Source organism: Psammomys obesus, unplaced genomic scaffold, assembly GCF_907164565.1.
Source record: "Psammomys obesus unplaced genomic scaffold, mPsaObe1.curated_primary_1811, whole genome shotgun sequence".
In the NCBI taxonomy this organism is placed as follows: domain Eukaryota; kingdom Metazoa; phylum Chordata; class Mammalia; order Rodentia; family Muridae; genus Psammomys; species Psammomys obesus.
The window spans coordinates 3,991,361-4,018,243 of NW_026592510.1; the positions used below are offsets into that span (position 1 = coordinate 3,991,361).

The 26,883-nt window shown below is 39.9% G+C and overlaps 1 protein-coding gene across 11 annotated transcripts in view; it reads left to right on the forward strand.

Annotated features, from left to right (window-relative positions):
- Positions 1–21,465, forward strand: part of Slc16a12 (solute carrier family 16 member 12) — a 77,582-nt gene extending 56,117 nt beyond the window's left edge. For 9 of the 11 annotated variants that reach the window (XM_055614041.1, XM_055614036.1, XM_055614034.1 and 6 more), the window contains 6 exons: positions 1,856–2,105; positions 10,090–10,193; positions 12,982–13,125; positions 14,773–15,352; positions 17,294–17,553; positions 18,986–21,465. In XM_055614041.1, the coding sequence (XP_055470016.1) occupies positions 1,996–2,105; positions 10,090–10,193; positions 12,982–13,125; positions 14,773–15,352; positions 17,294–17,553; positions 18,986–19,248 (1,461 nt within the window). In that variant the 5' untranslated portion in view covers positions 1,856–1,995 and the 3' untranslated portion in view covers positions 19,249–21,465. Of the gene's footprint in view, positions 1–769; positions 853–1,855; positions 2,106–10,089; positions 10,194–12,981; positions 13,126–14,772; positions 15,353–17,293; positions 17,554–18,985 lie in introns of those variants that run through there. The other 2 variants (XM_055614042.1, XM_055614045.1) reach the window with 2 other exon arrangements.
- The last annotated feature ends 5,418 nt before the right edge of the window (positions 21,466–26,883 follow it).

Here is a 26,883-nt window from a genome sequence, read left to right on the forward strand (position 1 = left end):
TTGGATATATGCCTAGGAGTGGTATAGCTGGATCTTGAGGAAGCGCTATTCCTAATTGTCTGAGAAAGTACCAGATTGATTTCCAAAGTGGTTGTACCAGTTTACATTCCCACCAGCAATGGAGGAGGGTTCCTCTTTCTCCACATCCTCTCCAGCATGCATCATCCCTTGAGTTTTTTATCTTAACCATTCTGATGGGTATAAGGTGAAATCCCAGGGTCGTTTTGATTTGCATTTTTCTGATGACTAAGGATAATGAACATTTCTTTAAGTGTTTCCTTGCCTGCCATTTGATATCCCTCTATAGAGAATTCTCTGTTTAGCTCTATTCCCCATTTTTTAATTGGATTACTTGATTTGTTGCTTTTTAACATCTTGAGTTCTTTATATATTCTGGATATTAGCCCCCTGTCAGATATAGGGTTGGTGAAGATCCTTTCCCAGTCTGTAGGCTGTTGTTTTGTTCTGATGACAGTGTCCTTTGCTTTACATAAGCTTTTCAGATTCATGAGGTCTCATTATTAATTGTTAATCTTAGACCAACAATTAATTGTTGCTGTTGGTGTTCTGTTCAGGATGTTGTCTCCAGTGTCAGTGAGTTTAAGACTCTTCCTTACTTTTTCTTCTAGTTGCTCAACCATGTTCATAGCAGCTTTATTCATAATAGCCAGAACCTGGAAACAACCCAAATGCCCCTCAACTGAGGAATGGATAGAGAAATTGTGGTACATCTACACAATGGAATACTACTCAGCAATTAAAAGCAAGGAAATCATGAAATTTGCAGGCAAAAGTGGGATCTAGAAAAGATCATCCTGAGTGAAGTATCCCAGAAGCACAAAGACACACATGGTATATACTCACTTATATACCATGTGAGTGGATATTAGACATATGATATAGGATAAACATACTAAAATCTGTACACCTAAAGAAGCTAAGCAAGAAGGACCCTGGGAAAGATGATCAATCCTCACTCAGAAAGGCAAACGGGACAGACATCAGAAGAGGAAGAAAAGAGGGAACAAGACAGGAGCCTACCACAGAGGGCCTCTGAAAGACTCTATCTAGCAGGGTATCAAAGGAGATTCTGAGGCTCATCAGCTTTGATGAGCAGAAATCAGGGAATCTTATGAAAGAAGGGGGCTTAGAAAGGCCTGGAGGCGACAGGAGCTCCATAAGGAGAGCAACAGAACCAAGAAATCTGGGTACAGGGGTCTTTTCTGAGACTGATACTCGAACAAAGGACCATGCATGGAGATAACCTAGAACTCCTGCATAGATGTAGCCCATGACAGCTCAGTCTCCAAGTGTGTTCTCCAAGAGGGTTCATGTCTCTGACATGAACTCAGTGGCTGGCTCTTGGATCACCTCCCCCTGATGGGGGAGCAGCTTTACCACCACAAGGAAGACAATGCAAACCAATCCTAAAGAGACCTGATAGGCTAGGGTCAGATGGAAGGAGAGGAGGACCTCCCCTATCAGTGGACTTGGGGAGGGACATGGGAGGAGATGAGGGAGGGAGAGTGGGATTGGGAGGGAATGAGGGAGAGAGCTACAGCTGGGATACAAAGTGAATAAACTGTAATTGATATAAAAGAAAGAAAAATAGAAAAAAAGAATTTTGTGAAGGAATAGTAACTTTTCAAGGATGGTGAACAAACCTTTTTACATTCAAAGATTTTTTTTTTTTTTAAAAAAAAAAAAAACCAGGATAACTCTTGGTCCATACCGTGACCCGGTGTTCATAGTTATAAATAATCATATTAATTGGAGACCAATAATTTCTTACCTAGTGAAAATACACCTTTGGACAAGGCAATGGAATAAAAGCATGTCCTTGTTTTCATTTTAGATGGCCAGTAACCCCTGCGCCAGGTAGCATCCTGTACCAACTTTGAATATCAACAGGAAGTGGCTGGTAGCAAATATTCAAGATCATAACTTACTACTGCTGAAGTAACCTCGAAAAAGAAGAAATCCAGAATTGGCAGCATGGCGAAGATAGCCAGAGCTGGTTCGGCATCCCCTCCTGATGGAGGCTGGGGCTGGATGATTGTGGCTGGCTGTTTTCTTGTTACCATCTGCACCAGGGCAGTCACCAGGTAAGTGGGTCTTTCTTGGTTTGTTAAGGACGACTTCATGCCATTTGTTAAGGAGGACCTCATGTCATTTTTTGTGCTGTTCATGTAGCTTTTCCTTTGCAGGTTAGGATAGGGCAATGCTACAGAGTCCTGAAGAGTGTTCTCTTCCCCAGTATCTGATCTATGTTAGGACGCTTAGGAGTTTTTGTGTATGTTGAACAAAATCTAATCCAGACATTTGTCTTCATGTGTAGCTCTACAAAATGTGGAAATGTGTGATACATATTTTTCCCACTCTCCATAGTGCACCTATTTTAATGCAAAACACATAAACTCATTCTATATAAAATAACATGGAAATTGTTCTGATTTTTTTAATGAGAGGAGGAATGTTTTCCTATGGTATTTTCATTTAAAAAATTACTTTTCTAGGGATCTTAAAGAATTGCTGAATGCACACCCCAAAAGATTGTTAATCGTAAGCTGAGTTAGCCTTAGGAATGTATAAGATGATCTTTATAAGTCTGTTTTTCTTACATAAAATATTAATGAGAAATTTTAATTAGGATAAGTATTGATCATTAAGATGTTGTAATGGAAGCAATTGAGTTTGTGATTCATAACCCATACATGAGAAAATACAATGTCAAAAGACTATAGAGTGCAATATATCTTCAAGCCTGCAACATAGGAATAAGAAAAAATATTCCCAAGATTGAAGTATGGTTACGAAGTTTACAATTGGTTTGTGAACAGATCATAATTGAACTCAAGCTTGTACAGGTTTAGATTCTGTTTCTAAACAGATTCCCTCTCAGGAGGGAAACTATGAAACTTCAAAAAAAATCCTTTTTTTTTGTTAAATATTGAGACTTGCAGGCATCAAAACTAGAATTCAAATTCATGTTCTTCATCTTGTATTTTGGCTGTGGTGATGGTGGCTGGATTTTAGGTTGAAGAAAGGCAACTTTATACAGTGACACTTTCATTCTCGTTTGATTTTCCTCCAGAGGCACAGTACTCCACATACTTTAATCTTCAACTAGTTCATTTCATGTATCTATGAATTAATGCTTCTGATATGCATAGGATTGCTCTTTCCTCACTTTTGTCCAAAGGGAAGTAAGTTTCTCTTCTCTGGCAATACATTTTATACAGAACAAGAGAGTATTTGTGATAAAAACTTTATTTGATGATATTATAAATGAAGAAGATATTGAAACGTGCCTACTAGTGTACATACTGCAAGGGGCCTCATATTTGCCATCATTGAGGTTTGTCCTAATAAATTATGGATTTTTTAAAAAAAATAATTTGATGCTGATTCTGAGTTTTCTTCCTTCAATATTCTGAGTGTCAGGTGGAATTAAAAAGACATTTGTGTGTGTGTTTGTGTAGCTTCTTGTAAACAAAAGTTCTATTAGTTCTGTCTGAGTTAGGTTCTGGAAGCAGGCTCATTGCATTATACGGAGGGCTTATGCTGCAGCGTTCTGCCCAGTCGAGTCTTCAGGATGAATCTGCATTCACAAGGTTGTCCATGGAGCTCCTGGTTGCAATACTGAGACACTTCTGTCAATCACATGTATGCACTTGTGATTTAGGTGAAATGGGCATGTTCATCCTCGCTTAATAAGAGGACCGAGTGACCTCTTCCTATGGCTACCAGGAAAGAGATGAACAGCGACTTAATTTTTGTTTTAATTTACCTTGCTTTTTGCTACAGCACACATTCATCATCTACAGATGCTTAAAGTGCGCGCACACACACAGAACTCACTATTCCTCTTTCTAGAATATAACTAAATACCTTCTTATCCTATTTTCATACATATACTATATTTCTGATCACCATGCACACTTTTTAGCATATCTGCAGTGTCATCAAGAGCCACTGTAGCATTAGACACAGGTTTTTAAAAATGCCTTACTAAGTATTGTCTGAAGGTGGTTACCTCTGATCCGAGGAGCTGTCATGTCAATGATAATAAGTCATGGTACCAAGGGGATGCATCTCTCTAAGTTTGTTTTACAGATGGTCTTTACTCTCTTTGTTTGGTTGATAATCAGCCATAGGAGATATTACACCAATTCCTGTACAAACAGCTCCACATGAATGACTGTATGCATTCACTGAACTTTCTTGAACTACAAAAGGAGCTTGGAGTAGAAGTTCATATATATATATGATCTACTTCAGGAGTCTGAAAGACCATCAATCAATGGATGGCTTGTCATAATTAGTAGGGTGTTGAATCCATTGAATACCACCAAAAGTTGAAAGTCTTTTATCTTTTGTAGGTTTTACTTTTAAGTTTCAATTTTAATTCATTTAAAATCAGTTCCACTGATGTCTATCTCACATTCATTGAAGACATGACTTTGCACTAGCAGCTTATAAAACCATGGATAGATTGGGTTTCTTATGGTAGATTCATGCACAATTAACTGAAATACAAATAAGAATACCTGTATTGACCAAAGTTATATTATGCTTGATGACTTTTGGTGATAGTCAAGGGATTCAACATCCTAAGACAAACCACCCATTTATGGATGGTCTTCCAAACTCCTGATGTAGGTCATCAAGAAGTTATGTTAACTTTGGTTAATACAGAATTAAAGTAAGATTAGCAGAGAGACAAAGTCAGGCCTGGAGATTCAGGGTAGATTTTCTAGAGAAGTCCTTGGAGTGAAATCTTAAAGGATAGAAATAATTTGTACTGACAGAAATGAAGGAGAAATATATCTCAGCCTGCATCAGTGTCTGCCCTTCCTCACTGTTAGCATTTAGGCAGCCTGCTTCTGGGTTGCCTAGTAACCTATGATGTCATCATGTGTCACCTGCTATGTATGTGGCAGATGCACCTGGCAGACACAAGCTATAAAAGAACCAACTGGCCATCTCCCCTCTCTCTCTTGCTCTCTTCTTTCTCTGTTGGGTAGTACCCTCCCCATTTCTCTCTCTTTCACTCCCCTTATGGCTCACTCAGGCCCTAACTCTCTTCTGCTTCCCTTCCCCCAAATAAACTCTTTCAAATATAAGATCTGTTGTGTGCATGGCATTTTTATATAAATACTAACACTCACCACTCTTCACTGCCAAACATTCAGTCAAAAATCAGAAAAGAAGGTAGTGGCTGGCGGCCAAGGCCGAGTACCAGAAAGAGGTCAACAGAAGAGGCCAAGAGAAGAATACTTGAGCAGAATAAAGGCAGATGAGGAAGTGTGGTGATTCAGCCAGCCCAGGAATCTAAATGTCACAAACCAAGAAGCGGCCAAGAGAATTGGAGATGAGAACATGAAAAGCAAGCCAAGGCTATCTGCCTAATAGATAATCAGCATCTACAGGACAGCCACTTCTTGCTTTCTATTTAAAAATAAACTTTCAGGCAAAATATCTTGTATTCCGATGATAAAATTCAAACATGTTGAAAATATTTTCCTTTCTTACTTTCTGACTTAATTCTACTGCCTAAAAATTAATCTTAACAATATTTTTTAAAGTTCAGTCTCAAAATTAAAACAAAAGCTCCCTCAGCCTTGAGCTAACACAAACGTACATTGCTGTTAATTACATAAGCAAGACATTTTGAATACACTGTTCTGAACCTCACCTCCTTAATAATTTCTCCTGAGATTGTACTATATCAACAAACACAATTCTATCTCATTGAAAAATAGCTGCTTAAAATTTTATTACATGCTTGTGTCTACATTTTGTTGATGGGATTTTATATTGTTTTCTTGCTTCTGCTGTTACAAACAACGCTATAATTTTACCCAAGTCATAGAAAAAAAACAATAATGAATGTTTAGAAGTATGTAAAACACAGGGAGCATGTTAAAAGAGGTAGACCTATGTTCAGTATGGCTGAAGTGAAATATCCAACAGAAAGGAAAAAAGGAACACAGACAAACAAAGGCCAGCTCATACAGCCTCATAAGTCAGGCTAAAATGTTTGAAATGCCAGGATCCAATTTGTATTCTAGGAAGGTCACTCTGAACACTGTTTGCAGAATGTACTAAAGCCAGCCAAGTGTGAATTCAGAAACATCACTTAGGAGCTGTGAGCTACAGTTCAGGGGAAAGGTGCTAGAGTCAATCTGAACAAACACTAAGGGGGAGTGAGACCCACAGAGGAATCTGAATGCTCTGGAGAGGGATTGGAAGACTTGATGATTAGATCACTTGTCATCAGCCAGGCTCATATTGGTTTCCAAGGTTTATTGACAAGGTCTGGGGACATTTGGTGCAGAAGTTGGTGGCATTTGACTTTCTGAGTTTGGGTCACCTTGCTTAACATACTTTTCCAGATCCATTCACTTCCTGCAAGTTTCCTATTTCTTCATAGCTGAAATTCCAATGGGTATGTGTGCCACATTTTCATCATTCACTCATTGGTTCCTTTTCCTTGCTATTGTGTGTACAGCAGCTATGAAAGTGCTTGTGAAGGTATCTCTATGCTAGGCCATGGCGTTTGGGCGTGGTTGTATGCACAGGTATAGTATAGCTGGCTCATATGAGGAATTGTCCTACTAATTCTCACAATGGTTATACTAGTTTACACTCCCACTGGCAGTGAACAAGCATTCCTCTTTATCTACAGTCTTGCAGATGCTTGTCAGATTGCTGTCTAAGATAAGCAGTCATTGCAAAGAAGTTTTGACTTGCACTTTCCTGATGACTAGGGATGTTGAACTCTTCCCAAAAAAATACTTATTGGCCATCTGGGTCTCTTCATTTGAAAACTTCTCATCTTCTGGGTTCATTTGCTGATTAGCACTTTGTACTTTTTTTTTTCCCCTGCAGTTCTTCACACACTCTTATTAGCCCTGTGCCTGAAGTATGGCTGGTGAGAATTTCTCTCCCATTTTCTGTGCTCTCTGTTTGCTCTGCTGATAGCCTCTTTTGCAGATATTTATTAGTGAGTGTTCTTGCTATCCATATCCGGGGAAGGAAGCAGGATCAGAAGATGGGCTCTTGTACTGGATTGAAGGTTCTTGTTTTTCTTGTTGCTCTGAATTAAACTGGCGTAACGGAGTTGCAATTAATTCATGTTTTTAAGAACTTCTTAAGCATTTTAATTCAAATTAAAGTCATACAGTTGTCTGGGTGGTTTATGCTCACTGTCTGTGCTGTCGAGGGAGCCTACATGCATTTCAGTTCGCCAGCCTGTGACATGATTATTGACTTTGCATCAGATCTATTGCAAAGTGTTGTCTGGATTCTCACATCAGTGGGTGGAGAAAGAGCACTTTTCATATCTTTTTGACTGAAGCAATTCTGCCAGCCTACACTGTGGAGAAGCACAGAACTGTGGACAACACAGAGATGTGTCATTAGCATGGTCTCAGCTGAATAGTGCACAGACAGAAGCACACAGCTGTAGCCATCAGAGCAACCCCCTCCATCACCTGTAGGAAGCTGCCTGTCCTCCAGGGAGCATCATCTCCGATGATTGGTGGAGACAGGGCAGGCTATTTCTTCTGGCCTAGATGAGGAAGGAAGCCTTAGGTTATAGCACAGTTTGACCACTCTCTTTGCTAATCTTGTGGGTTGTTTTTTTTTTTTTTTCCATCCCTTCTCCAGGCATTTACCTCTGTTTTATAACACAAACACCAGATTCCACACCATTGCTTGTGGGTTGACTATTTAGCTACCTATAAAATTTCCATTTCTGCTTTCTGACACCAGGATTGGCAAAGAGCTCAACACAAAACAAAAATGCAAAACTTTTGGTTTAAAAAAGAAAAGAGGTGGGGAGCATTGTCAAACTATAATGGGAAATTATTTTTCTTTCTTGACTAGTCTCTCTCAAGTCTTTATGGTGTTCCTTTGGCATTTAGTGCTATTTAACCAAAAATAAAAATGGGAATGTTAAATTAATATTATGAAATTACTGATAATCTATGCTATAGAATGCCAATTTTAAATACAAATGTGAGCATTGACTTAAGTATAGAACCATTGAACCTGTATAGCTCATGGCTTATAGCTTGCATACGCATGTGAATTTGATTTTCAACAGAACAGTGGAAATGCTGGATATGACTATCACCACTATTTTCATTTGAGTTTTGCGGATCATTCTCATTTTCTCTACTTTCTATTCTCTTTTCATATATATACCTATCTATCATCTATCTCTTTATATTTGTATGTGTATTATATACAGCTGTGCTTTTGTGTGTGATCTACTAACACATTTAGGCACAGAGAGGGCCCTGGGATCTGCCTGGCTTTATCTCCCTATCACTGGTGTTAAAAGCATATTATGCCACACTGAGTTTTTACATGGGTGCTGGGGATCTGAACTTGGGTCCTCATGTTTGCTCATTAAGCACACTCTGAAAGGGAGCAGAAGTAGGAGTAACCCTCTTGTCCTCTTTCTCTGTGTCACCATTTTCACCATAGGTGATTGGAATTGTCAGTTTTAGGGTCCCTTTGCCTCTTTCTGTTTTGTTTTTTTGTTTTTTTTAATTTTTGTGTAGAAAGAAAGCATGGCCTCTCTTGGGCTGTTTGGTCTTTCCTCTTGGTTCCCATGTAATCACTATCATGGATGCAAAGTATTCATGTTTTAGCTTTGCATCTTACTAAGTTCTCTTGGACTATAGGCCAACCAGAATTCTGTGTTCATGAGACATCCCCACCACTCCCTGAAAATGGAGCCGCAAAGAGTAACAGACATACATATCCTGTGTTCACATAAAACTTCTGTCTCATTGAAAGAGATCAAGGGGATACAAATTGGAAAGGAAGAAGTCAAAGTATCAGTATTTGCAGATGATATGATAATATACATGAGTGACCCCCAAAATTCTACCAGGGAACTCCTACAGCTGATAAACACCTTCAGCAAAGTAGCCGGATACAAAATTAACTCAAAAAAAAATCAGTAGCCCTCCTGTATACAAAACACAAAAGGGCTGAGAAAGAAATTAGAAAAACAACACCCTTCACAATAGCCACAAATGACATAAAGTACCTTGGTGTAACCCTAACCAAGCAAGACAAAGACTTGTATGAAAAAAATTTCAAGTCTCTGAAGAAAGAATTAGAAGATATAATTAGAAGATGAAAAGATCCCCCATGCTCATGGCTTGGCAGGATTAACATAGTAAAAATGGCCATCTTACCAAAAACAATCTACAGATTCAATGCGATTTCCATCAAATTACCAACACAATTCTTGACAGACTTGAAAGAAAAATTCTCAACTTCATATGGAATAACAAGAAACCCAGATTTGCTAAAACAATCCTCTACAATAAAAGATCTTCTGGAGGTATCTCCAGCCCTGATCTTAAACTGTACTATAGAGCAACAGTAATAAGAACTGCATGGTACTGGCATAGAAACAGAATGGTGGATCAATGGAACCGAACAGAGGATCCAGAAATAAACCCACACACTTACGGACACCTGATCTTTGACAAAGATGCCAAAACCATACAGTGGAAAAAAGATAGCATCTTCAACAAATGGCGCTGGTCTAACTGGATATCTACATGTAGAAAAATGCAAATAGATCCATACTTATCACCCTGCTAAAGTCCAAGTGGATCAAAGACCTCAACATAAAACCAGACACATTAAATTGGTTAGAAGAAAAAGTGGGGAATACCCTAGAACTCATTGGTACAGGAGACAACTTCCTGAACAGAACACCAACAGCACAGGCTCTAAGAGCAACAATCAATAAATGGGACCTCATGAAAATGAAAATCTTCTGTAAAGAAAAGAACACTGCCATCAAATATAAAACAACAGCCTACAGGTTGGGAAAGAATCTTCCCATTTTCATGGTCTTAGCAGGCTCTCTGATACATGTTGTCTGGTTCCTCAGAATGGCCCCAGTGGTCAACTTCTGGTTTCCTACTGATCATGTCTCAGTAATTAAAATCCTTTGAAACTTAACAACTAATTGAAACAAAACTTTTAGGTTCTGCTTCAGTTCCATATTTATTTATCTTTTGTATAAAATGCCTGCATTGTATTTTTCAGATGTATCTCCATATTTTTTGTGGAGTTTCAGACGTACTTTGCTCAGGATTATTCACAAACAGCATGGATCCATTCCATTGTAGACTGTATGACAATGCTCTGTGGTGAGTGTAATTTATATTTATCATAATGAACAATTACTGGAAATTATGGAACTGAACATGACAATGACCTTTGACAGAGTCAAGTGACATTGGTTTCACTATTAATTTTCTAAGTGGACTATGTTATAAGTTGGGTAAGACCAAAGAGGTAGAAGATCAATCTCATCTTTAGCTGAACCTAACAAGGTTTAATTTGGAATTGATGGGCTTGACTAATGCCTAATGGGGGAGTTCATCAATACATTGGGAGGGACACAAATCATCGGGTTCATCTGGATGCTGAGTATCTTAGAACTTGTGATGATCTGGGGAGGAATTTCTGGGCAGAGTATAAATGGCATGTCTCCAGATTTCATTACCTTCTCATTCTCCAGTCACACAAGCATACATTGGACAGTAAGACATTTTCCAAACAAAAATACTGAGACCAGCATTGCTTAAGCTTCCAAGATTCAACGAGATCAGGTACTTTCAGGATGGTATGGCTACAAATAGTCCACGAGCCGTTTCTATACAGCCTTCTTAAATAAGTGACAACAGTGATGTGTCTTATTTCAAGTCTTGGCTTTCTTTCTGCTCCTTCACCAGAAGGTTCCAAATTCAATTCAGAGAGTTAATCCTTTCATGAATAAGAGAAATATTGGGGAAAAATAATAGTGTGTAATCAAGAGCTAAGCACACTCACTGTGCTTACAATTTCATTTGTAAAATCTCAAATGGTCTCCCTTTGACCTGGATAGTGTTCTAAATTTCATGAGAACTAACATTGCACCTGTAGAAGAGGGTGATAAACTCTTCTTTTTATTAAAATTTTGAACCAAAATTACCAGCTTGGTTTCCTAGTGAGTTTCTGAGGCTGCCACAGATTGGAACAATCCATTTCTAATCTGGACCCACTCAATCTTTTCATTAAGATAAATCCTAGGATGGTTTAGAAAATTTTATCTCTTGAGAAATTTTTATCTGGTGCTGGAGAGATACTCAATGCATTTGCTGCTCTTGCAGACAACAAGGGTTCAATTCCCAGGACCCACATGGCAGCCAACCAAACAATTAGAACACCAGGTCCAGGGGATCTGATGCCCTCTTCTGATCACCATTGGAACTAGCCACATATATAAACAGCCATACACATAATATAAAATAAATGAATCTAAAATTTTTATCTGTTTCAGTGGCAAAAGGGAAGTACTGTATTAATCAGTAACTCATGATAAATTAATCTGACTCCATTCTAGGTATTGACTCATATGTATTTACTGTTAATATATTGAATTTTGTTAATTTTTTCTTTACTTTTAATAGTTTCAATTAAGCAAAATAACATTATTTTAAAATGTCTATATTTAGGAACCGATGAAATTGTGTTGAAGGCTTTTTCTTTGGCTCTAGGATAGACTGGGAGTTTTTAGAACAGACTGAGTTTACTCTTTCAGCTGATAAGGATTAACAAAGTCAAACATTCATCTTCCATATGCGGCCCATCTTTTTTCCCTTTGAGGTAGCACTGTATTTTCAGGATCATGTTGTTAGCCACAGAGTTCATATTGGCAGGCCTCAGAGACTATGCAGGACTCATTTCCCTCAGTGTTACATTCTGGGGAATATTTGTGATTCTCCACAGAGCAAAAAAAAAAAAAAAAAAAAAAAAAAAAAATGTGGTCATAAGATGGCATAGGCCCCGGGCAGGGTCAAACACTGTGGATTCTTGTTCTGTGAATGGCCGTGGCTCCTACTCGTTGACATGCATTCACCTACTTACCACGTCATATGCTGTGAGAACTTAGAGCATGAATAAGACACTGCACAGCTGCACGGGGACTCTCCCTGAAGAAAATCTGCCATGTGAGGAGCAGGACAGGTACAGCTTCCTGCAGCTGGTGTAACTTCCTCAGCAAGTTTCGTTTAGACGACTCAGGTGCTTTTGCTTTCTAGTAACCACAGGAGCAACCTCTGAGAATTCAGCATAGTCTCTAGAGACTTGCTCATTCCAGTTCTCCCAGAGTTTTTTTACTGACAGCCATGGCTTTAACTGGGTAGGAGATGCTGGCCCGGTAACTGAGCCTATCAGGAGTGACTCCCTAATTTTAACTTGATCAGTACGGCACTGGTCATATTAAACGGATATCAGAGAAAGAGCTTTTCCAATACTTTTTCCTAGGAGTACTGGTAATACCATTCTTTTTCCCTTTCAAAATAAAAATTCACTCAAGTAACTGTCATCATTACTGTTGTGCTGTATACAGCACCCTTGAGCAAGTGACATGCAGTTTAGATAAATAATCGACCCCTGTGTGAAAAACACCCTTGGTCTGGATGGCTCAGCAGCTAGGAGCATGTAGGAGAAGTTGAAAAGACTTGGCTTCAGTTCCACGCATCCCCATGGCAACTCACAATGCTCTGTAAATCTAGTTCCAGGGGATCCCCCAACCTTTTGATCCCCACTGGTGCCAGGTGTGTACATTATGTACGGGAATGCTTGCGGGCAAACACTTGTGCACAGAAAAATAGAACAGAATGATCCTACTCTAGACCTGAATGCATGACTGTAAGAGAATGTCATAGGATTCTGAATTTAAGTCAGGACGTTTAAGCTCTGTCTCTGCCCGGCTCTTTTTTAGTGTAAGTAACAAGGGTCACTTTTCCTTGGGTCTCAGTTTCCAAAGCTAAGGGGTGGGCCTGACGTTTAAAAGGTGGATGGTTCTCTTCTCTGTCAGTGCGACACCACAGTGTCTTCAAGGTACCCCCAAAACCTTTCTTTCTGTTGACCCCTTTGTTGTTTCCAAAGCTCCGCTTGGGAGTGTTGTCAGTAACCACTTATCCTGTCAAGTGGGAATCATGCTCGGCGGCTTGCTGGCATCTACTGGCTTCATCCTGAGCTCCTTTGCCACGAGCCTGAGGCACCTCTACCTCACTCTGGGAGTCCTTACAGGTAGGTACACTTCCTTCCACGTGTCTGCTTCCACCTTGTTCGGGTGTGTCAAGCACCTAAACACAACAGAGATTTATAAAATGCTCACTTTTTTTCTTTTTTGTAGGTGCATGATGCAGCTGACTTAGTCTATGGCTACCTACTTAGCAATTACACAGAGTCAGAAATACGATTTTCTTACCCGACTGAGCCTCACCACATTAATTTAGCTTTTCTCTCTGGCAGTATATGTCCAAGATTCTGCACTCAGAAGAAATGATAAATTACTAAGCACAACACAAATTTTCAACAGTGGTCATTCTCCATCTGCCTTTGCTAAGACAACAAACACTGTGTTCAGCCCAAGTTGTCTTGGCTTTATTATGAGTAATCCATTGAATGGGAGTTTCAATTTGGAAAAAGAGAGCACCTTGCCTCAGATATTCTTATATTTCACATTATTTCTCAGTGTTATAGAAACATCACTTTAGAAAATGATGACGGATGTTTATGGAAAGAGAAGAACATGTACTTTCCACAAACTTAAGGGGACTGCATGGGGCATGATGAGGTTGGCTGGCGGGATACGAGGGGCGTTCTTTTCATCGCAGATACGGACGTGGAAAGTGGTACCCTCCCCTGCCTGGGTACTGCGCTGTGAGTGAAGTGTGAATTAGGCCAGGGATGAGTGTAACCTCATGATAAGGCTGTGCATCTGGATCTACTCCGAGAAACTCATAGGGCCTGACTGCTCAGTTCGCTCAGAACTGGTCGGGTTTCAGCACTGAAAATCCCACATCTGAAAACTCAAATCTGTTGACAACCTGTACTGCAGACAGGAATGGTCACTGAAAGTGGTTTTCTTTTCTCTTCCCTGGCACTATCTATCAGTCTTTTGAAATGCCATGTATTATTTCATCTCTACCTTTAGGTGCATTTGGGGTAAATAACCCACAAGTTCTGAAACCTAGGTGTGAATCCCTTTAGATTTTCTAAGTTAAGCTGAGGCAGTAAAAGCCAAAAAGCTTTTAAAACACGCTCAGTTCTATCAGGGTTTTGTTTTGTTTTGTTTTTCCTTGAAGGCCCTGAGGGATATTTCCAGGTTCCTTATTCTTACATAATATTCCCTATTCTATGATGCTTCCTGCCTAAATGAAATAGTTCTGCAACTTTCCTGAACTCATATATACTATTTCTGTACAAACCCAGAGTGGCACAGATCACCTAAGGGTATGTCTTCCCAGGCAGGGAAGAGAGGAGGCAATTATTCAGCAAATTTGCCTACCAAAACAGACAGAGGAGGAAGGCAGAGAGGATGTGGGGAAAAGAGAGAGAGGCAGGATCAGTTTCTTGATTCAGCATTTTGCTGGTAAATTCTGTCTTCGCATGAATAGTGACTTTTTTCCCCAAGTTCTTCATTTACTTTTCTTTGAGAAATCATTGCTTCTAGTGTATTCTTCCTAAGAAGAAATTCACATAAGTCCTGTATTTTGCATGGTATGGATGAATGTCAGGAAGACTAATTTTTCAGCTGGGTACCCAAGCTGCTCTAAAGGGATCTCCTTAAAGAGCTGATTCTCTCCCGTCCCGGTCATCCTGTTCCCAGACCATTCTCCCCACTGGCCGCTCGCTGTGAGCCAGTACTCATGGCGTTCTCTGTCTCCCGAGGTCTTGGGTTTGCACTTTGCTACTCTCCGGCAATTGCCATGGTGGGCAAGTATTTCAGCAGGCGGAAAGCCCTCGCTTACGGGATTGCCTTGTCCGGAAGCGGCATCGGTACCTTCATCCTGGCTCCTGTGGTTCAGCTCCTGATTGAACAGTTCTCCTGGCGAGGAGCCCTGCTCATTCTCGGAGGCTTCGTTCTGAACCTCTGTGTCTGTGGTGCTCTGATGCGTCCGATTACTCTCAGAGAGGACCGTTCGTGTCCAGAGAAGAATCACGACCACGGAACTCCGAGAGAAGACTGTAAGCAGGCATCTCCCTACTCACCGTTGACCAAAGAATGGACAGAGACCCGCTTTTGCTGCTCTTTGCAGCAGGAATATGGTTTTTTGCTGATGTCAGACTTCGTCGTGTTAGCTGTCTCTGTTCTGTTCATGGCTTACGGCTGCAGCCCTCTCTTCGTGTACCTGGTGCCTTATGCTTTGAGTGTCGGAGTGAGCCACCACCAAGCTGCTTTCCTTATGTCCATACTCGGTGTGATTGACATTGTTGGCAACATCACATTTGGATGGCTAACTGACCGAAGGTAAAAATCTGTGAAAAACACCACTGGTTTCCCCTAGGGGACTCTAACCCCCCCCCACCACCACCACCTGGAGGCTAGTTTTGCTATCTGGAGGAGCTTTCTTGCTGACCCTTATAGATCAGATGTTGACAAACTTTTTATGTAAGTGGACGTAGAGTAGACATCGTTTGACTTTGTAGAACATACACGTATTTGTCATTACTCCCCAGGACTGCCATCAGAGCACAAAAGCAGCTGTGTTCTGGTGACTATCAATGCACACTGAAATGTCAATTTCCATATTTCACCCAATGTTGTTTTTCTTTACTATTTCCAACCATTTGAAAACAAACAAAACCAACCAACCAAAACAACAACAACAAAGCCAGGTAAATTACACAGATAACAAGCTAGATGTGATCCTAATTTGTCTACTCTCATTCTAGATTGTCTGGGTTGGCAAGTCTAAACAGGGTAAGGACAACTAAAAGTTCCAGTGACAGATCTGATCTTAGCCCAATGCACGTTAGTCCTTGAGACAACTGCTACCTGTCTGCTGTGGTTTTAACCAGTTTTGAATCATCGCAGGGAATAGCTAGTAGCAGAAAGAGGAGCCGAACCTAGTCCAGGTAGGAGGTTCAGGTAAAATAACACACATCGTCATTAAGCACATACTTAGATCGGAATGTGGGAAAATACTTTCATGATATCACAAGCTTAGAGCCTGAGTTTATAGGACCTTTACAGCAAATAATCAATAACTTGACTCACTGGAAGACTGCAGAGTTCTAATGGTGTCCTAGGTGAGGAATTACTTATATCTGAGTTTTGAGCTCAGGGAGCTCACGGCTTCTCACAAATTACACTTTGGTAGTTACCCAGTCATTCCCTGGCACCAATAATACAATATTGAGGACAGGTTCCACTTGTTTTCTTTTGTGCTTGGCTGGTTATAAAACCAGCACCTCCTGTGCTGGACATGGTCACTGAGCCATGCCCTGGCACCTCCACATTTTAAACGAAGGACAAAGGAAGGAAGGAAGAAGGGCGATGCCCATGCACAGTGATGACTCAGGAAGGAGCAACATGTAAGTCGAAGGAGGTGTGGCTGGCTGGGCACAAGGTCTAAGTTCTTGTGCCAGTTCTTCCCCTTGAAAACCCATGACCCAGGGAAAGTCACCCAATGCTGAACTTTTCAAGGACCTCCATCTGCCAAAGAGGTTGGTGCACAATTTGGAGGATAATGAAAGAAAACATTCACATATTGACAGAGCTGGCATCAGTCAGTCTTTCAGATAACTGGTATCATGGATGGAGATGGAATCACAGAGAAGGGATGTAGTGGAAGACCATTGGGAAAGTCTGGATGGAGCATTTAGTCCTAGGTCAGACCTTCACCACTCGTCTCAGCAAGACATGAGGACTTGGGTTGTCAAGCATGTGTGATGTGCTCAGTGCCAATGACTGCCGTAGCTCAAAGCACCTAATATGGTAGATGCCTAGAAAATTGTAGCCTCTTGGCAGGCTGTGTATTATTTTGCAACCAGCTTTACATATACTGAGGTAGATAATCTCATTTTATGATGAAAGAATTTTAGATTAGAGTTATGCAGGTCATGAGCTTGCAACCTTGTACACGTATAAAGCAATATCACGCTATGCTTCCTAGAGACACAAATTCATTTACTTATGCCAGTAGAACAATCAGAGGATAGCAGGAGCTGGAGAAATGGCCTAGCAGTGAAGTACTTGCTTCTTTTGCAGAGAACTGGAGTTTAGTTCCTAGCACCCACACTGAGCAGTTTACAACTACTTTTAACTCTAGCTCCGGGGACTTCAATCCCTTCTCCTGACTTCCAACAAATAGGAAGTCACCCGTATAAACAGCTGCATGGCTTGGCTAAAAATTTCTCCTATGGAGTCTGTGTGCCTCACCCTCATTATTGTTCTTCACATCCGTAGGTGTCTGAAGAATTACCGGTATATTTGCTACCTCTTTGCTGTGGCACTAGATGGGCTGTGCTATCTGTGTCTCCCAATGCTTCGAAGTTTCCCCCTTCTTGTGCCTTTCTCTTGTACTTTTGGCTACTTTGATGGTGCCTATGTTACCTTGATCCCAGTAGTGACCGCAGAGATAGTAGGGACCACCTCCCTGTCATCAGCACTCGGCGTGGTATACTTCCTTCATGCAGTGCCATACTTGGTGAGCCCACCCATCGCAGGTAAGTGTTCAAAGTCTGATAGCCACTGTCATCCTATTGGTGTGGAAGAACTGAACACACACCTAGGGATACAACTCATGTGCCAAAGACGAGAAAAAGCTTATCAAGTGAGTTAGGAAAGAGTGAAAGATAATAGGAATGCAAGAGTCACCCAAGTATCATGGCCCTACCCACATTCTTCTTCTATAATCTTTTCTCAACCAAGTAAGGATAGTAGCTAGCTTGGAAAGAGAAACTCCCAAATTGGGGTCTTGGTTCCAGTTCAAACTACTACTGATAGAAGTAAAAGAATAGAACATTTGTTCCAATTCTAAGTAAGTGGAGAACATTCAGAAGGAAGTTTGCTTCCAAAATGGAGCAGTGGGGAGTGAGGGCAAAAGGAGGAGTGATGATGTGATGGTGTAGTTCTGAGAGCCGGGTACAGGACAGCACTCTGGTTTTTTTTGTTTTTTGTTTTGTTTTTGTTTTTGTTTTTTACCATTTGTATGTACTAGGTGTTGCTAACATGCAGGTTTCTCTGCAAATGAACAATGACTAAAGTATACTTTAGAAAATGTGGACTAGTGATTTATGACAAGAAATCACAATTCCATTTTAATGCAAACTAACTACTTTGGTCCTACAGAAATGCACATGTAAATCAGACCATCACAAAAACATGTGCAGGGATTATGGATCGTGGGAAACTTTGTAGATTGTGAATTAATTTTTACACTCCATTTTGGCAATTGGATTTGAAGTAGGTGAATAGAGAAACTGTATGCTTTCCTGGTGGATTTTTTTTTTTTTTTTTTGGCATATGAATGATGTTCTGAGGAAAAATTTATAGATGCTCCAATACGTGATTTTAGGTGTATGGCCTCAGGTTTGTACATTTCCAGCAGCGCACACCACCAGGTTCTGCACGCACATGACCTTAGCCAAAGGGCCAAAAAGGAGTGGAGCAAAGTCCTGGTTTTCAAATGAGGTATAAGTAAAATTAGTCTTCCATTGACAGCTGTGTACGGTATTGAAGCCCATTAGGTTAATTAAAGCAGCGTGTGGGTTCTGGGAGTCCTATTAGCATTTTGCAAGTCCACTTAACCCCCTATGTAAGTGACCCCAACTTCAATTATTCAAATGATATTTAAAGTTACAGACTATGAAATACAAATTTGAATCCTTTTAAAACCATTGAGTTGATGATCACTAATATTTATTGGGTGATTACCAAATACAGAGATTATTCGAAGTCCCTCACTTAACAGCAATCATTAATTCACGTATTTCTCAGTTGCTGCATGACTATTTTAGGCCATCTGCTTTTTGTTTGAAGTTAGGATGATATGCCGTGGTCTGTTTTGATTATTCTGAGAAATGGTTAGATTTGGGAGTGGGTTAGTCTGGTAACTGAATTTTTTAGTTCAGCAGTGTGGTTTTGCCTTTGTTGTAGGATGGCTGGTGGATACGACAGGCAGCTATACCGCAGCATTCCTTCTATGCGGATTTGCCATGATATTTAGTTCTGTACTGCTTGGCTTCGCCAGAATTGTAAAGAGGATGAAGAGAACACAGCTGCCATTCCTGGCCAAAGAATCAGATCCCAAGCGGCAGCTATGGACAAACGGATCAGTGGCCTACTCTGTAGCAAAGGAGTTAGATCAGAAAGACGAGGAATCCATGGCCACCGCCGTGTCTGGTTGCAACCTCACGTGACCAGTGTGGCCTTATCCCTGGGAATCTTCAAGTCTGATGGACCAGAGGCTACCAGATTGCTCAGAGTTTGGAAGTGTCTTATTTTGACAATGTATCACCTCCCAGGAAAATCATGAATATTGTTTGGCTAACATATTTATAAGGGGGAAATAACCCGTAGCAAGGAAATCTGGAGTAGCCTAGGATTTTCTCATTCGGGGTTTATACTCAGTACACAACTTAATTCCACCAGAGAGGTCAGCATGTAGTTGGTGGAATTAGCAAGGGTAACTCTAGGGCAGGGGCCACTGAGTAGCAGTTTTGTCATCACAAAGTCCCAGTCTCTCTCTCTCTTTCCTCTCATTCTGAGTGAGCATGGGGTGCACTGGCAGAGAGTGGAGAGGCAGAGATTGCCTGAGGGCAGAGTGCCTCAATTTTTAGATGGCAAAGAAGTATCTTAGACTTTTTGGAAGGCAATGGTTAATATACAACTGATTGTCTTTTCTTAGTTTCCCAGCCGACTTGTGACTCTTCCAATGTGTAGACATCACTCCAGAGTCTGAACAATCATGAAACACCATGGTTGGATTGAATGTTAGAGGGTGGCTAGTAGTAATAGTTTGAAATTGTTTTGTTGAACAGGAAGCTCTCTTGGTCAGACTGTGTCCCTGACACTCCCCTCTGTCACTAGCACAACCCATTCAAGGGATGGGGCAACTGCTCCATCTTTTCACAGACCAGGAATCCCCACCTTCTTCAAAAAAAAAAAAAAAAGTTTTGATTTGAATTGTAGACACATTCCTGTTAGGACTAGAAAAATGTTGACTGTATTCCAACTGAGCAGTAATTGAATTCTCAAGTCAGCAGGTATCTGGTGCGAGGAGTTTTCTCTGCAAAGCAGTCATTATTAGATTCGTCGTTGTCCAGAAGAGGGCTTGCGGTTTTTTCCTATCGTACAGATGGTCTAAAAATGGCATTCAGTGTTTCTTGTTGGATAATAACTGTAAATCCGACTCACTGGCTTAGAATCATCTGCTCATTCTCAAAAGCCTGACTCTCCTGAATTTTCAGATTGGAGAAGAGGACAAGGGTTGAAGAGAGGAAGGGTGGCATTCTCTGTTTATCTCCAGCTGTTTCAGATCCACAGAACGAAGAGTCCTGAGTCCTCCATCATGTTCCATCTGCAAAGAAGGACAAGTTATGTAATTATTAAAAGGGGATTTTTAATTGTTCAAGAGTTTAAATACAAGTCACAAGAAAACATTTTGATCTCAAGGCCATTTAACCTATTGCCCCCAAGAGGCCTCAGAGTGAATTTTGCCAGACATGGTGCTGGGAGAAATAACAAAGCATTGAGGAAAGTCAGGGGATGGCTGAGTCCTTGCTTGAACCGCGGCATGTTTGTGTTGCTATATTGCTTTCATAATGAGATAATGGCTTGATTCGATGGAGAAAATTATACTACTTCATTGTAGATTTTAACAGAGAAATTTAAATGTTCTGTCTTTATTCAATCTGGGGCTTTCGTTTTGTATCTATTTACTTTGTTATTTGCGACTTTCAAAACATTTTGAGTATATCTGTAAAAATTTAAAGTTAAAATGAAATACTTGTTTTGGAATAGCACTTTACCTTAAGTGTCATTTTTTAAAATTTTAAAAGTGATTTTAAAAAATTAAGTGCTCTTATTTGTATGTTTTCAAAGCATTGACTATAGTAAATTTTTGTTTATGTGATTCTATAATATAATTCTCTATTGTGTTTATGAAAAGCTAGGATAGTGATCAAAGGTATTAAAATTTATATAAAAATATTTCAAATCTTTTGACTTTATACATGCAATAAATTTGCACTCTAACTTTCTTGGGGCAACATTTTTGAAGAACCAGTAAAAAAATCTCTAGCTCTTAGAGTTTACAGTTTTGGCATCTATACAAAATTTATTGTTTTTTTTTTTCCTCCATGTATTTAAGTGGTTGATTCCAAAGCTAAGGAATTCATGGGAACAGTGCATTTTATGAAATCAAGAATAAAACTGTAGAGGAATGATTCTATGCCTTAAATATTTGTTTATTCAACTGTAAGTTCTACTTTGGAACTGACTAAGTAGGAAAACAAGAAATAATCTAACTTTTCAATGTGCCATTTATTCCTTTAAGTTATAATTTTACTAATGGATCAGATATGTAGGCTAATGTTTTTCTAGTACAAAGGCAAAATAAAATTGATTTAGAGTCACATGTTTGTAACTTTTTTTTTCTTAGACAAGGGATTTAGACAGAATGGAAAGTGGGCCTATGTGGATCATATTAAGACAGGGATAATGTGATTCACAAAACCCTAAGTCCTCCATTGAGTCCTTCTAGAACACTATATATAGTGATAAACATTTTCTATATGTCTTCCTACTTAACTCCAATATTAACCTAAGCTATCATCATCTTGTGGATGTGGAAACTGAGGTACCAGGTTCATAAGTCAGTAGCTACCAAACTTTTGGGCAGGGATGCTGTCTGATACTGTCTGATGCTGGATCCTACATCTTTCCCATTGGGACCATTAAGGTCATCTTCTTTGGATTTCTTCCTTTGGATTATGTATCTGTCCCTTGAGTCAGTATAGAAAGAAAGGACCTAAACTAGAAATTTCTAAGAGATCCTTCCAAGAGGATTTTCTGTTGTGTCTAAAAAAGCAAAACAAAAAATGAAAAACAAAAAACAAAATCAAAACCCCACTTCTTCCAGCAACGTGGCTTAGTTTACGTTGATTGATGCAGGCTTGTCTTTGGGGAATTTGGGGTGAGCAGGGTCGTGAGGAGAAAGTGAGCTTTACCTTCCAGCTTCCCTTAGTTGTGCACTCTGCTCTGTTGTCAGTCTATTTGGTTTTTACTTCCTGGTTCGGAGAAATTTAATTTGGAAACTGTTTATGAAAATGAAATAGTGGCGTTCAGGGTAGGTATACTGAGTTCTCACACTTCACAGTTTTTAACTTTTGTTCAACTCCACCATATAGTCTGTTGCCAGAGCAGTTATCAGAGACAAGTGAATGGGAAGTATCCTATTTCTCATTAGAACAGAAAAGCATTTTGTAGAAGAAGTGGGAAATGTTAAATCATGATAGAAAGACTATTTATAAGAGAAAACATTTTAATATTGAACTTTCTAGATATACCCAAAAGCATAAAGAATAATACAATGAACTTGGTAAATACATCCCTTAGCATCTATAACACCCTGCTACCAATCTCCCCTTTGATGACATGAGTTGAATATGTTAACATGCTAACATCACATGCGTTCCTTCAGCTGCTGAAGTAGCTGAACTTGGCATGATAACTTGGTTAATGCTAGAAGAAGGCATAGTTAGGCAATGCAGTGTTACTTATGAGTCATCTTGTTTAAAAAGCATGTTGGGCCTTGCTCTTCCAATGGGCTTAGAGCCTCAATCACAGGTAAAATTTATTTCTTTTCCTCTCATACCAATATGGTCTTCTCTACTCGAGGCCTTGGATAATATCAAACAAGTGAAAACATTTTGGAGGCCACTGTTGCTCCAATTATTAGTATTTAGTGTTTAAAATAGTGTAATTAATTCTGGGAAAGATGGAGAGCTGCTCTTGGTCCCGGAGATGTTGAAGCTGAGGTCATGCCAGGATCTAAGTGTGGGTCATGGTGAGAAAGAGTCTGAAAGTGGGGGAAAAGGGAGATAGAGGCTTCCTTTTTGAGTGTGTCATTTTGAGGTCCCAGCAGACATCATTGTCTTCTTTGTCTTTAAATTTACCAGTCTCTGTACAAGCAAAGGTAGACAAACTTATGTATTTAACTTAAGTTGATAAAGTTCAAACTTAAGATAAAGCCCAATTTTAGAATTCAAATGTTTACGGGCTTGGACATTCATAGTTGGCAGCGGAGTATGACCTAAAAGATGGACAGGGTGTGGTCCTGCCTGAGAGGCATCCCTGAGCACACCCTGCACGAATTCTGTTGGCACCTCCAAGCACCCAGTTCGCCATAGGCCAGATGAGGATGGTCCTCGGTTGGTGGGACTGCAGGTGTGGTTTATCTGGAGGAGATGTGCCTCTAGGGACAAGTTTTAGAGTTTGAACAGACTGACGCCATTCCCAGTGTGCCTTCTCTCTGCTTCCTGTTCACAGATCAAGATGTGACGATCTCTCAGCTGCTGCTCCAGGTGCCTGATTCTGTGCCCTCACTCTGCCATCATAAACTCTACCCTTCCGGGATTTTAAGCCCAATTAAAACTAATTTTTGAGACAAGGTCTTACTATGATTATCCTAGAATTCTCTATGTAGATAAGACTGGCCTTGAACAAAGATTCTTATTTCCTTTATCATCTGATTTTTTTCTTTCAATACTATATCTTAATTATAAATGCACATTTATCTATGTGTTTATTTCCAAATTACCTCTCTTCTATCTTAATCAGTATACAGTTACTATGAAGAGACATCATAACCACAGAAACTTTTATAAGGCAACATTTAATTGAGGCTGGCTTACAGTTTAAAGGTCTAGTCCATTTTTGTCATGACAGGGAGCAAGGTAGCATGCAGGCAGACATGGGACTGGAGAGAACAAATGAGAAGTCTATGTCTGGATTAGCAAGCAGAAGGAAGAGAGAGTGATACTGGTCCTGGCTTGAACATTTGAAACCCCAAAGCACACCCTTAATGACACCCTTCCTCCAACCCAGGCCACACCTAGTCCAACAAGACCACATCTCCAATAATGCCACTCCCTATGAGTCTGTGGGGGCCATTTTCATACAAACTATCACCACCCTCAAAACCCAGAAGCTTTCCAAAGAATAGGAATTATGTTGATTTGTTAGACACTGGTCCAGTGTCTAATATCCTGAACATTCAAAAACTCTCTTTGGACTTAATTAATTTGGAAGTCATTAACATGGTATCAATAATCTGAACATTACTTCTAGCCTTGGTATTACTGTTAACAAATCTTAAGTATAAGTTATACTTCAAGTAATATGTTCATGAAAAAACAAACAAAAATAAACAAATCATATCATCAAAAAGTACTTGATGAATGAAAAATGTATAAGAATAAATGAAAAGAATGAATAATAATGCTGAAGAGACCTGGGGCACAAAGGGAGGGCCAACTGCAAGGTTGACATGCAAGCTTCTTAAGTGGCTGGCTCTTTGATCACCTCCCAAGAGGGTGGGGACAACCTTACCAGGTCACAGAGGAAGATAATGTAGCCAGGCCTGATGAGACCTGATAGGCTAGGGTCAGATGGAAGGGGAAGAGGACCTTTCCTGTCAGTGGACTTGGGGAGGGAGATGTGAGGAAAAGAGGGAGAGAGGGTAGGATTGGGAGGGGATGAGTGAGGGGGCTAGAGCATTTTAAAAAGCTGGTGAGACACCCAGAGGCCACACTGCTACCAGGGACCCCAGAAGACCTTTATTTTCCCAAAGGCCACACTGGTTCTAGGAAGCCCAGAGCAACATTGACATCCAAAACCCCAGAAGTCTTGCAGGCCACAAAAACGTGAGGGGGACACCTTACTAGACCTGAAGACTCACCAGAATTCCAGAATGGATGCAAAAACAGGATCTATCATTCTGCTGCATGCAAGACACTCTCCTCAACATCAAAAACAGACATTACTTCAGAGTAAAGTAAGTCAATCCAAAGAGCAAGCTGGTGTAGCCATTCTAATATCTAACAAAATAGACTTTAAAGCAAAATCCATCAAGAGAGGTTGGGAAGGACACTTTACACTCATCAAAGAAAAAAATCCACCAAGAGAACATCTCAATTCTGAGCATCTATGCCCCCAATACAAGGGCACCTACATTTGTAAAAGCTTAAATCACACATCAAACTCCACACACTAATACTGGGAGACTTCAACACCCTACTCTCACCAATGAACAGGTCATCCAGACAGAAATGAAGCAAAGAAATAATGGAACTTACAGATGTTATGACTCAAATGGACCTAATAGATATCTACAGAACATTTCACCCAAACAAAAAAGAATATACCTTCTTCTCAGTACCTCACGGAATCTTCACAAAATCTGAACATATACTGGGTCACAAAGAAAGTCTCAACAGATACAAGAAAACTGAAATAACTCCATACATTTTATCAGACCACTGTAGATTAAAGCTTGACTTCAATAACAACAGAAACAACAGAAAGCCTACAAACTCATGGAAAGTGAACAACACTCCATTTAATGACCATTGGGGTCAAGGAAAAAAAATAAAGAAACTAACAACTTTCTATAAGTCAATGGAAATGAATGAACAACATACCCAAATTTATGGGACACAATGAAAGCAGTGCTAAAGAGAAAGTTCATAGCACTAGGTGCTTTCATAAGGAAATGAGTGAGATCCCATACTAGCAACTTAACAGCACACCTGAAAGTTCTAGAACCAAAAGAAATGAACACACCCAAGATGAGTACATGTCAGGAAATAATCAACTCAGGGCTGAAATCAATAAATTAGAAACAAAGAGAACAACACAAAGAATCAATGGAACAAAAAGTTGGTTATTTGAAGAAATCAACAATATCAACAAACCCTTCTCCAAACTAACTACAAGATGAAAAAAGAATATCCAAATTAACAAAATCAGAAGTGAAAAGAGGGATGGAGAGACGGCTCAGCCATTAAAGGCTAGGCTCCCAATCAAAATATAAGAAACGAAAAGGAGGACATCACAACAGACACTGAGGAAACTGAAAAAATCTTCTGTAGGGCAAAAGATACTGACAATAGGTCAAAATGGCAGCCCACAGAATGAGAAAACATCTCACCAACCCCTACATCCAACAGAGGGCTAATATCCAAAATGTATTAAAAAATATAAGAAATTCAACACCAACAAACCAAACAACCTAATTAAAAAATGGTATACAGATATAAACAGAGAATTCTTAACAGAGTAATCTCTATTAGCACTTAAAGAAATGTTCAACATCCTTAGTCATCAAAATGACTCTGAGATTCCCATCTTACACCTGTCAGAATGGCCAAGATCAAAAACCTCAAATGACATGTCATGCTGGCAAAGATGTGGAGCAAAGGGAGCACTCTTCCATTGCTGGTGGGGGTACAAACTCATACAGTCACTTTGGAAATGAATTTGGCAGATTCTCAGAAAATTAAAAATAGATCTACCTCAAGACCCAGCTATACCACCCTGGGCATATACACAAAAGATGTTCCAACATACCACAAGGATACTTGCTCAACTATATTCATAGCAGCTTTACTTGTAATAGCCAGAAACTGGAAACAACTTAGATGTCCCTCAACCAAAGGGAAGTAGAAAGGGAAAAAGGATGGTGGAGGGAGCGGAGGGGGGAGGGAGGGACTGGGAGGAAAGGAAGGAGTAGAGACTTTGGTCAGGATGTAAAGCAAATAAATTAATTAATTTTAAAAAGTTGGTGAGATGAAGTGATAAACTGACATTTCTCTGGTATCATGGTGTATATATACTGTGGACACACACACACACACACACACCACCCATTTCATGATATAAAGGTAACTGCCTAATTGACAAAGTAAACTAATTTATAAAAAGAAGTTTCAAAAGCTTTTTAAAAATATTTTATTGGCCTGGAGAGATAGCTCAGAGGTTAAGAGCACTGG